Source organism: Puntigrus tetrazona, chromosome 9 (genome assembly GCF_018831695.1).
Source record: "Puntigrus tetrazona isolate hp1 chromosome 9, ASM1883169v1, whole genome shotgun sequence".
Taxonomy (NCBI): domain Eukaryota; kingdom Metazoa; phylum Chordata; class Actinopteri; order Cypriniformes; family Cyprinidae; genus Puntigrus; species Puntigrus tetrazona.
This window is the reverse complement of record NC_056707.1, coordinates 17,828,505-17,841,727: the sequence shown is the minus strand read 5'-3', so window position 1 is coordinate 17,841,727 and position 13,223 is coordinate 17,828,505. Positions and strand designations below refer to the sequence as shown.

At 35.6% G+C, this 13,223-nt stretch overlaps 1 protein-coding gene across 6 annotated transcripts in view; it reads right to left on the bottom strand.

The window, feature by feature from the left end:
* lrp1bb (low density lipoprotein receptor-related protein 1Bb) overlaps window positions 1-13,223 on the bottom strand; it is a 228,239-nt gene that overhangs the window by 122,517 nt on the left and 92,499 nt on the right. For all 6 annotated transcript variants that reach the window (XR_006251816.1, XM_043249358.1, XM_043249353.1 and 3 more), the window contains 4 exons: window positions 9,893-10,012; window positions 8,768-8,896; window positions 5,777-6,034; window positions 4,062-4,224 (listed from right to left, as the gene is read on the bottom strand). Coding sequence is in view for 5 of the 6 variants with exons in the window: in XM_043249353.1 (XP_043105288.1) it covers window positions 4,062-4,224; window positions 5,777-6,034; window positions 8,768-8,896; window positions 9,893-10,012 (670 nt within the window). In the remaining variant the exon portion in view is untranslated. The remainder of the gene's footprint in view (window positions 1-4,061; window positions 4,225-5,776; window positions 6,035-8,767; window positions 8,897-9,892; window positions 10,013-13,223) is intronic.

Here is a 13,223-nt window from a genome sequence, read left to right as displayed (position 1 = left end):
AACAAAAATGGAAAACACATTTTCAATTTGGCAAGCTTCACTGTTTTTAACTTGAAATACCATCTTACAAAGCTACTTAAAAGTAAGGAATACATACATTACATAATATGAATAATATACAATACCGTTCAAAAGTTTGGTGTTCTTTAAGAAATTACTACTCTTATTCTGCAAGGATGCATCAAAGGCATTTATAATGTTACAAATGATGAAAGAAAAAGATGAAAAGATGTTTGCTGAGCACCAAATCAGCATATTAGAGTGATTTCTGAAGGATCGTGTGACACTTAAGACTGGAGTAATGATGCCGGAAAATAGGGCTGCTATTACAGGAAGAAATGGTCACGTTTTAAGTCTGAGGATCATTCTAAACTAAAATAAATTAACTATTATCTACAACCTCAATAAAAAAGCCCAGTAGTGGATATGTTTAGGTATGAGGTAGGCTTAAGACATCTAAAATATGGTCACGCAGAATAAGGTATTAATATTTGCTATTAATAAACAGTCAATAAGCTAGTAATAAGAATGCTTATAAGCAAACAGCAAATAGTGAGAGTTGGTCCCTATACTAAAGTACTACAGTATACATAATATTTTGAAAGATTAAAAAAAGTATTTTTTAAATGGCAATAATATACGTTTTGTTTAAATAAAAAATTATAATGTAATATATGGCAGCGAGTCCCTGCCATATATTAGATTCAAGTGCTGCTGAATGAGATTTTTAACACCAAAATAAATGACATACAGGAGGATAAAGCTGATAAGTTCAGTGTCTTTTTTTCTGCTATAATGGAAGAAAAGATTTCATACAGCAATCAATGATATTATTCACTCATCTGCATTTAATCTGTGAGGTGGTTGGTACTATTATCAAACGATTTAATCTGCATAGGACGCATTTAATGTGTTTTTAAAAAGGTTGGTATTACATTTATTTCAGCAAAGTCAAAAAAGTTCAATTAGTTAAAATATTGATAAATAGTTTTTTTCATGCTATATATGCGCTCTAACACTGAGCTTGTGTGTTTGAAGCAAACAAACACGTTCCACCATTGTTCACTGTACTGTGTATATACTTTCTACGTCTGATTCTAATAATATAAACAGATGACACATGGATGCAAAAGATAGTCTTGCTGTGAATGTTGCATTCTAATACCACATAACAATAACCACAGAATGATAAATCAACAATTTATTTATTTGTTTGGTGGTTAGATAACAAACTCAATAAGCCCAGACAAGCCACAAAACACAATGGGAACCAATCTGACCCAGTCATACATCTCATCTGCTTCTTTAGACCTTTCGACCCTGACTTTAAGTAATCACTGCAAGGTGACACAATGGTCCAACACAAACCCGGACCGCAGGGGAATTTCATTACTACAGAGAATACCGAACAGAAAATGCCTCCCCTTCTTTCACCAAGACAGATTACCAAACAAGATGGTGGGGGGGTAAAGCGGATGTATAAAGATTTACGCACAGCTCTGTTTTCATTTTGCTCTAAATCAAATTCAAGTTTCACACTCTCCACTGACTAAAAAAATCTCTCACCCCGCTTTTCGAATTGATTCGGGGAATATAAGTTAGACTTTGAAAAGCGAGGTTAAACCAAGTTCAGTCTTATTCCCTCTCTGGGATTTTTGTTTCAAATTAGAAAGCTAAATTTTACATAAAGCCTCTCCAGAAGCGTACAAGAGGACGGAGGCTCCTTCAGGAAAGCAGGCGAGAAATTGGACGGAAAAAATAGGGAAGGAAAAATATATCAGAACCACAAACTAAACACTTAACGTTTCGTGAACTCTTTCCATAACTACTACGCCTCATGCTGAGCCACTATCACAACCCGCCTCAATTTCTTTTGTTTTCACTCAAGCGCTCCAGGCTGACAGACCTCCTGCGTTCCCTCAGCCTCCCTCACACACAAGCAGCTCCAACCTCATCTCGCCAATTACAGGAGGAGGACCAGAAAAAGCAGAACGGCTGTGTAATGTAGTAAACTGCACTTTGCTCAAGCCTGGAGGTTTAACCGCTGCACTCCTCTCCCACATTCCCGGGAGGAAACTGGCTGGATCCACTGAAGGCCATGTGCAAACGTGAAAGAGCCATTCCCGTGGGTTATGTTCATGTAAACGCACCGACGGCGTGTAAAAAAAAAAAAAAAAAAAGTGTTTAAGTTGGTACAATTACATGCTCATCATGGTCCATAAAAGGACACAAAAACATTCACAGTGAATGGAGGAGGAACAGTGTTGAGCTTGTTTGATAAGGGTAAAAAGGGCCAACTTCAAGATTTTTCCTAAACCGGATTTTCTGCTTAAGGTCGGCTCTGTGAGGTGAATAAGGGGATCTTTCGTAAACATATGGGAGCCCAAGAGAAAAGCTCAAAACCAGAAGCATATGCTTCTAAAGCCATATCCTACAGCATATGTACTGCACCGAGAGTTTTGCACAGTTGAAAGCTAGAAAAACAAAGCAATTCTGTATCTACCCAACCATTTTATTTGGCTAAAAGACTGAAGCATTTACTTTCACTGTATTTGTGCATTTTGTACAACTTCTGCTTTTCAAATATAATTATATGATATATTTTTTTCTTTGCTCATAATGCATGATACATTAGTACATACAATACATACATATTTTTATATGTTTATGAATCAAATTGATAAACAAATTTGAAGATATGCTGTGCTACCGAATACACAAATTGGTTGTCATGTTCTCATTGGTTGTTTCAGTCATGTGCCTTGTCTCTCATTGGTTGGTTCTTGTCACCTGACCTGCATTGTTTAATATAAATATCCCTCATATTGTTTTTGCTCTTTGTTGAGTATTGAACTATTTTGGAGAGTTTGTGTTTCTGATTCAAGTCAAGTTTGTTCAAGTCTGTTTAGGCCAAGGTTCATCACAACTCGCAGTGGAGTGTTTGTTACAAATATGAAAACTGGTTTAAAATTTGGATTAGAGTTACCAAACTGGTGTTTTTTTGTTTTTTTATTCCAACAGACACCATATAAAGCATTGAGACGCCTTTGCAAAAAAGGCTTTTGTCTCTTTTTACCTTAAAGCAAAAAGACAGCTGCCGAGTTGAGTGTTCCAATTTCTAGTATTCATATGTACGAATGGACCACCCCTGCCTTATACAGTCGGCAATAAAACATACTTTTTAACTAAAATGCCAAACGCATTCCCTCTGTGCGTTCCATTCAAAATCTCTTGAAAGTTTTTCAAAGATCTGCGATGTTGTTGATGATCACAGGAAAAAGGATACAGCATTTAGACCCAAAGAGATAAACGGCTGTCATTTCCTTTAAACATGCCTTCATTCAGGGCAGTCAGGATTTGGTTTTTTGTCAGAGTCACAGCACGAAAACAAAAGGATGACAGCCACACAACGAAGAACGAAAGCGAAATTGATGGCCTGGGCTCTCGTTGCAGTCTTTAGTCTGCTGAACACCGGTGCTACAATTTAGGTTCGCTGGGCACAAGGCGTCTCATTAAAAAACCCGGAACAGAGTGCTCTGCCTGTCCTTGCACTCTCATGAATAAATGGGACAAACTCTCCCCTGAATTCCTATTCTAAGCTCGCCGGGAATATTACCACGGTGCTCCTTTTAGCAGCTAATAACTAGAATAATCATGCTGCCCTTCTCTCCTTTGAGGACTCTTTGTGTTCTTTTACTCATTTCTCCCGAAACATTTCCACAATCACCATGCTGACGTGAGGGATCCGCCACCCCCTTGTTTCAACTGCGGCTTTGTGGTGTCAAAGCAAAACAAAACTCATGTAAAGCAGATTTCTGCAAGGGCGTTCGAGACTGTGGGATGCTGGATAAATCATGGAATACTAATGACACTCCTGACTGTGGGAGTCGTAGCACAATCATACAACCAGACAGTGTTGAAAAGAAGAGTAAATATTGAGCTCTGGGAACAGATACATTCAGAGAAATATTTGACTAAAATATCGCAATATATGTCAGAGGATTTAGATCATCAAAAGCCTTGTCAAAGATGCAATCTCGGTTCATGCATTTTCAACTCACCCCATTAGAGGATCCAGAGCGATTGCTTTAGGGTTCAACAGGTCGAGGTCTATCACCGTAACGCAGGTGTCTCCGTATTGGTTGCAAACGAATATCCTGTCGCTTGCTTGATCCACGAAGTAAAAGTTTCCCGTGAGCCAGTCAAAGGCTAATTGATCAACATCTGAAAAAAGAAAAACATGGTCAATTTACACAAAACATGATGTTAGATGAAACACATCATTAAGTGGCATATGTCCATGCACAGTCAATGAAAATTCTTGCCATTAAGTGGTAATCAATTAATCATATTCATGAAAGACTTTATTCAAGAAAACAAATTCCTAATCTACATATTGCGATTGCCAATTTTCTTTTTTAAATGAATAGTTCATCCTTCAGTGTTGTTAGTGTCACTATATATGATGTATTATATAAAAATATACATTCATTTTAACTGGATTTTAGATGGCATATAAAAATTACATAATTAAACGACCATGATAAAAGATAAGTAAAACAAACAGCGTTTAAACTAAAAAGAAAATGCTTGAATTGAACAAAAACAAAAAGTGCCTCAACTAAATCCTATTAGTACAATGTATTTTCTTTTTCAAGATCATAAACTTGTGTTCCATTAGAGGCTCTTAGTGCACTGCACCAGACTTGAAATATGCTATAACTGAAATGCTTTGCTTTAAGTCGTAAAGAAATTCTTGGTTTAGAGGCTATTGTTTGGATCAATATCCTGAAATGAGAGCATGTTCTTATTCTCTGATTCAACACTGAAAACTAATAGGCTAATTATTAAAAGAGTAATACATCATTTTCCATTTGAGATCTTTTAATGAATACGTAATGGATACATACTGTAGGATGAACTACACAAATGTGCATAAACCATTTCATGTAGTGGTAAATAAATTATAAGCTCTGTTAGCTTCCATACAGACTGCATTGATAAGCACTACGCAGTCAAGCAGAACCCAGGGTTACACTAAATGTTTTGTTCAGCATGAAAAGATAAGGACCCACGAATACAGGACAAAATACACTTTACCTTTAACATCAACATAAGTCAGATTTGTTTTTATCTTGCATTAGTTCTTTACATTAAACTCAATTTTTAAGCACTATGCTAGGAAGTATGAATATGAAGTATTAAATCTATATGAATTTCTTTTTTCTGCTGAACACAAAGATATTTTAAAGACAGTTGTAACCAGGCTATTTTGGGTCACCATTGACTTATGTAGTAGGAAAAAAATACTATGGGAGTCAGTAGTGACCCAAAACAGCCTGGTCACAAACTTTTTTCAAAATATCTTTCTTTGTGTTCGGAACTACTTGAGAACTACTTGAGAATGATCAGATGTTTATCAAATTCAAACAACATATATGACTTTTGACTTTATTTTTATTTTTTTCTAAACTTTGTTTTAATACTGTCATAAGCACTTATTAATAAATTATATTAATACCTCATTTAAAATAAATACCATCTAAATTGACTTGATATATCACATACGCTGTGAATATTTGAACTAAAATAATGTTATAAAAAAATCATTATTTACATTTAGATTCCATTATATTAAATTGGATTTTAAATTTTGTATCCTTCTAAAGTAGCTTCAATTCAGAATTGCACACAACCAATTTAGTCATCATCCATCAAAATCACTGCATCAGTTTTCTTTCAACGTATTGTATTTTCAATGAAATAGGAATCATACCGTGGAGATTCTGAACTGTTTTTACTTCCTGTTCTTTAGTGAAACCACTCGCTTTCCTCATCCTGGCACACCGGAGTTGTCCGGAGGACTCTGAGGATGTGACCCAGCATACTGATTCCTCTTTATGGTTGAAATCCAAGCCATGAGTTCCATTTGAGTCCAGTTGTTTGAGGGTTTGCAGGCGGGATCCATTTAGGGCTGTGATTATAATATTATCCGAGCCTCCAATCAGCAGTGCTGCAGGGTTTTCACCGGTCTCTGAAATAGATGGATAGGAAAATAGTGACAAGACAGCTTGAGGCCAGGCATTTCCTGGGCATTCCATGCTTTCACTAGAATAGGATAATACAGGCTTCTGCAGAGGGCACGGGTAATTGAGAAGCATGTCTCTTAGGAGAGAAACCCATTTTCAGAACACAGCAGTCAGCTGGACATTTCTCTTCTTATTCAGTTTTGCAATGTATTTCTAAAGTGAAAGTGGGTATTATATTCATATTGTATAATACAATTTGTGTATGTGTGTGTGTTTGTGTCTAAGAGAGTGTATATATAGTATACAGTATATATGGTATGCACACACACACACACACACACACACACATTTATAGATTATATATATTATTTATATATATATATATATATATATATATATATATATATATATATATATATATATATATATATATATATATATATATATATATATATATACACCTATAAAGGTAATATAAGCACAGGCAATATAAAAAAGTAAAATAAGCTAACAGAGATTGTTCCTTTAATTTTTTTTTTCAGTGTATTTATTTCTAAGAGTCTTATTAAACATTCACCTTTCTAATGGCTGTGTCATCCTCTGCTGGCCCCCGTCAGACGACCGGGAAAAGATGATGCATTGAAATTTATATGCATGAGTTTTTACATCTAATGGAAACCCCATAGTTATCCCAGTGCAACAACCTCTTTCTGCTAAATTAATATTAATGTGGGTGAGCACTGAGTTCAGTTAAGTTTATGGGTAATGATATTCAGTTTATTCCTCATAGGAAAGCAGTCACATTGATTAAACGTGGGACAGATTCTGCATCCAGCAGCAAGGTGCACCGCTGCCTGCTAGCTATTTCCCACCGAGCGTACAGTGGCGTAATCTCCATTTAATTTAAAACACATATGCCATATGCATAACGGTTGCAGTGCACCACACCAATAGAAATACTAGGACAAATCATCTTTTTAGGTCACATAATGCTTTGCACAACGGATCTTTTGAGAACAGTCACACCAAGCAAACACTGTAGACATTTGTGAATTAGGTGTACTCAATATAATGTATATTATAGAACCTAAAAACTTCAAATTTCAAATTGATTGTATTATTTCCCAGATAGTCCCAGTCAGTTCTAACACTTTCACAACGTTTATGATTAAAAATAGATGTAAATCTTTTATATTATAAAAAAATATTAATCATATGTTTGAACACAAATATGATGCTTAAATGGATCCACTGCAATGCCAGTATGAGAGTATTTCCTGAAAATGTAATATCACGGATAAACGATTCACATTTTAACCAGTTTTTAGATCTTAATGAAGGATGATATAATTCTTAATTTTCTTTAGATCTCCCTTGATGAAAATACAAACTCAGCTACATTTAAATGGCCTAAATACATTTTAGCAATTTTTTTTTTCATTTTAGAGCAGCATTATTTTTTTTTAAAAGGTATTGTACACTGTAAGTAAGATGTAATTTCAGATGTTTTGCTAAAACACAGAAGGCACTCCAACGCCAGCAAAACTGAACAAAAGTGTTCACAGGCAGCAAAAAAAGCAACGCTTTATAGACAATCCACTCTTGATCCACTCGCGTACGTGCTCGCTATTTTTGCTCTAATCTATATAGTTTCTCACTGGTAACACTGCAAGTCATTCAAATATATGCAGCACATTTCATCCTTATTGTATAATAATTCTCACAGCTGCAGAAAAGCTAGTTATTAAACATTTGGGACTCAGTAACGCTTTTTTATTAAAAACCACTTCAATTACCTGAGCCCAAACAAATGACCAATCTACAAAAGGGATTAGAATCCATTTAGAATTGTAGTGAGTGTTTTCCCTACAAAAACCCCTTATTACAAAGCAGCCGATTTAATGATAAACTTGATTGGATTTGTGGCTGGTGGGGAGACACTCTCACAGGCAGGTGCCATTAGGCAAGTAATCATTGGCATGGGCTGATAAAGACAGAGAATAGCTGTCCTTCAGGCCCTGCTCTTCATAAAATTCAGCCTCCACTTAATCCTCAATGTCTGGCTTATCTTCCACCAATAGCTCCATTATTTCTGTCCCTTGGCACAGCAACACTGATATAAGGACTGTAGCAGAATATCCAAAGCAAACTGCCTCAATTTTTAGGTCCTTACGGGAACGAGAGGCTGAACTGGTTTAGTCTGGATCCATACGTGATCCCTGAAAGCTCACTTGGAAAAGGCAAACCTGACAACTGAGAGGAGTTTCTATACATACGTAGAATTGACTTGAAGAAGAAAATAAGTTAAAATGAAGTTTAAACAAGCATTGACTTAGTAGGGGGGCATGCTGTCACTATGAGAAGTACATAGGTTGAAAATATTGGACTCAAAATCTTACAAGCACATGAAGTCTTATGTGACAACTAGCCCCAATTTCTCTTATTTGCACGGCAATCACTGAGCAGATGCAAGACATTTCAGATACACACAACATCTAATAAGCATTGCATATTTCTCAAGCATACAGAACATGCTTTTCAAGGTCAGAAAATTACCAGCGCCAAAGGAGGCTTAAGGCAGCGCTGCAGCCGCTGTAAGTTAATTTCATTCATATCACACAGAGTAATAATCCACCTTGTTTCAACTCGGTGCACTCTTGTGAAAGAACAATATCAGGACGTGACAACATTTCAGCCAGCTTATGCAGATCCCGGTCATTAATTTATCATGCTCTTACCATGTTTGGCTATGCAGGAGCGTCTGTTCGGCTGCAGGCTGTACCCATCTGTACAGCTGCAACGATATGACCCATAGGTGTTCATGCAGGTCTGGCTGCATGTCCCGTACATGGCGCATTCATCATGATCTGTACACAGAGGAAGAGTCATTTATGACAAATTAGGTGTGCTCAAACATGACCCAAATACATAAAATCCACTTAATGTGGCCTCTTGGTGGCTTCTCCCTATGCCACCTCATATCTCCGGGCAAGTCCTGCCTTGCACCAGTCTCTAGAGCTTTGCCTGTTTAAGCTGTACTGAAGTGTAATGTTCCACTGGTGATTTACTGATTTGTCTTAGTTGAATGTCCGAAGGAACCTTCTACATTTAGGATACAAAAAAAGTAAAAAAAAATCATGAATAACTGAAAAGAGAAGCTAAACTTTCAATAAAGAAATAAATCATCTTTTTAAAACTATTAAAAAACAAAAACTATTAAAACAAAATATCCAAATATCCAAAATATCCATTAAAACATATTTAATATAATTCCAATTCCAACAGCCAGTAACAGCATAAGGGTTGAAACATTTAAAATATACATTTTATATAAGTATTTAGGTAAGTAAATAAATATGCATGTAATTTTTAAACCCATACCTGCATCAAATAACCCTTTTTTTTCCGCTATTTTCTATTTATTTATTTATTAGATATATTGGATATATATATAGGATTCATGTTATTAATGCAAGGCAAGGGACGAAGGTAAGAAATCTCATTGTGTGCTGTTGTCCCTGACTGGAACAGATTCATCACTGTAAAGAGACAAATCCATCCCCCGTTTACAACTTCCTGTTTGAGCCTGATTTCTTCTACTGAGACAATTAGTCATAATGTGGCAATGGATCAGCTATATTTCACCGTCATCTACAACAACCATCCTCCTGATATCATACTCAGAGGGTCTCATTTAGGCCAAAGCAGGCAGAGAAGTCACTTTGACCTCTCTGGAGTCAATGCCACGTGTCAAATAAAGCAGGACAGAGGTGCGAAAAGACACCCTGGGCTCAGACAGCCAGCCCCTCTCCCCTATCATAGCCCAAAGCCCATCATCCGTCTGTGACCCTGAGAGCACCCACCTCTGCAGCTACGCCCATCCTCTCCCACCTCGAATCCATCCGCACAGAAGCAGAATGTGCCGTTCCTGGTCATGATGCATCCGTAGCGGCAATGCAGCTCGTGACAAGCTGACAGGAGTTCTGTGGGAGGAGAGAGAGGGAGAGAAAGAGTTTGAGAGAGAGGGAAAAACATGTAAATTGCTTTTTGATTTCACTCCCTCTAAAAGCCCTTCCTTGCCATCAGCGCAAGGATGTGCCAGCGAGTACTGACAGTTGTGAGCCAGAGGCGGGGATCAATAGCACTCCGTGCGGGTGGAATCAGAGAGGTGCTCCACACAGGGAAAAAGAGATGAAATTAGAAGAAATACCTAACCTTTCTGCTGAAAATTCTATGAGGAAAGAAAAAAAAAAGGTTTTGTTTGGAGACCTGCAGAAGCTTTTAGCAACTCTTCCTGGCTTTCGGTCCTCAAAATTCAATCAACCTGCCACAAAAGAGTTGTGCAAAACTGCTATTAGGTTTTTCATTAATAGTTTCCACAGTAAACCTTTGCTGAACACCATATTTAGCAAGCTTAAAATGGAAGAGGCTGCTTGAGTCCTGATTGTTTGGCATTCTGTATGAAACATTCTGATTGGTATCCAATGCCTTTTTTTCTAACTAAATACAAATCTGCCTTGACTAAAACAGCATTGGAGAATAAAAAAATACAGTTATTACTGCATAATGTACCACATGCAGATAGGTTCATGATCCCAATGAACTACATCTCTCAAGAGAAGAAAAAAAAAACTCTGAGGGATATTTTATTGTCCGTTTGCAATAACACAGAAAATAAATGCAAAACATACTCTCTAAACAGCAACAGAAGCAGTTAAACCCATGTAGACCCATCCACCGAAATCTATTTTTTCCCTATTTAATGTAATGATATTTTTGCATGTTGTGTTTTAAGATTAGTTTTTTTTTTAACTAAGCAAGTAAGTAAGCAAGTAAATAAATTATAATTAAGAAGCTAGGAGGAAGAAATTTAGATATGTTCATCTCAGGACAGTTTCCTGATCTTCAAATTTTTTTCTACACCTCACTGACCTCCACATGAAACAACACTGATCTAAAAAAATAAAAAAAATTAATATATTATATATATATATATATATATATATATATATATATATATATATATATATATATATATATATATATATATATTTTTTTTTTTTTTTTTTTTTTTTTTTTATTTATAGAACTGAATGTATTCTCAAACAGAACTGAATTTTATTAGATTTGAGTAAAAATTAAAAACATAATTTGTCCATGATTTACTGCATTGGCTCTACTGTGCAAATTGAGTTGACCAGTGAAAAAAAAAATCTACATTTCTAGGTAATTAGTACATCTCTGAAAGCCAAGGGGCAGATGTCTTCATAAAAATTAAAAGACAGAACTGTAAAGAAAACAGATCTACAGCTGAGCATATAGTCATATTTCAAAAATGTCTCTGTAAGCCATAAAATCCAAAACATCACAAAACATAATATCTATAATTTGCATTAAAAATAGAGACCCACAAAACGCTTATGTAAAAAAGATTACATTAAAGTTAATTTATCTGATCTGAGCTCTCAAAATATATCCTGCAAGACAAACAGCAAAAAAAGCATTGTATTTTGTGTGTGGAATATCTGACAAAATGAACATAACATGACAATTTTCTACTAAGACGACCCTAAAATTCACTTTCGAGTTGTTTTTTGTCTGCCTTGCATGCTGTGCCGCCTGTCATTCTCTCTAGAAGGTCTCAGTGGAATACTAGTGCAACAACCTAAAATTATTTTCATACAGTGCAAGCAACAAAGGCCACATCAGCACGTCTCTGAATCCCTCTGTCTGCCTGTCACATATTAAATCATCTGGCAGTTCCTGAGAAGGCAACAGACCCAACCGGCTATTGTTCACTGCACTCTTCAGACGTTTGTGGGTGTGGATTCAGCTGCATAATTACAATTACTACAAAGACAACTGATTTAACAGCTTCACAAAAACACATGTGAATAAGGCACTATTTCGATCTGAAATGATGAGCTCTCACAAAGAGGAGCTTTCCTCCAGCTATTTCAAGACATGCGACTGCTAAACATTCATTACTGTCAGAGGAATGTATGCAAATCTGTTCTTTGATTTCTTACATCTTGTGTCTGATTACCATCATTAAATGAGCATTAATTCATAGAATCTAGCCATATATCTGCTTATATATTATTCATCGTATCAAACCAACTCTATTTCTGTACATTTTCTCTTTCTGCTCTGTGCAACCTATTAAATCAATTTTGTACATTACAACCGCATACATTAAGATACTACTGTTATTACTATTACTACAAACAACAACATAATTACTACTACTAACAAAATATGTATATAATTAACACCTACTGACCCTCTAGGCTCTTGATTTTATTATGAAATGAAAAAAAAAATTAATCAGTAAAAATACTACTAATACTAATACAATTATATTTATATAAGTAAAAAGGATTTATAGTCTTCATTCTTCATTTATTAAAATTAAATTTAAACATAAATTTTGTTAAAATTGTATTGATATTTTATTTTATTTTATTTAGGTTTAAATTACATGAAAAACAACAACCAAACAAAATAAAACAACTAAAGCTCTTTCAAGTTACGTGTGCAATATAAATAAGGCACTCATGGAACAAAGTGAACAAACTGCAGATGGTCTGTGAGAATGCCATTTGAGGCTGAGACTCGTAGCTGGCATGCTGAAGCAGGTATGAAGGATTTATGGATTCATAATAAAGTTTCATGACATGTCTTAGCAGCAACACAAGTGCCACGCTTACGTAAAGCTACTTTCGTAGCAGAAAATGCGATACACAGGCTGAATCACAAGGGTCAATGATGATTTTGGGTGCGTTTTAAAAACATAAAAGGATAATTATAATTTTTCATATAGAAAACATTACAAGCAACATTCCAACATCTCATCCGAGACCTTTTCTCAACATCAAGAGAAGTGATTAGTAATTGCACTGCATCTTGTTAGAAATTAAGTAAATGTTTACCTGTGGCTAAATATGTAATTGCTGACTAGCATAGTGGATTGTTTTTCAATAGTTAATCAACACCCTTCATTGAAAATAATAGCATGCAACAAATCTTAGAAGGCAAAGCACAGATTTTAAAAGTTTTTGTTTTTTTCATAATATGTCCCTGTACCTGACAGATATCACTGAAATAGCTGTCCTGAGAAATCGCAGAAATCTCTGTGACAGTCCTCAGCTCTGTAAACAACAAAATTGTCAGGAGAGAGGCAGATGCATTTTT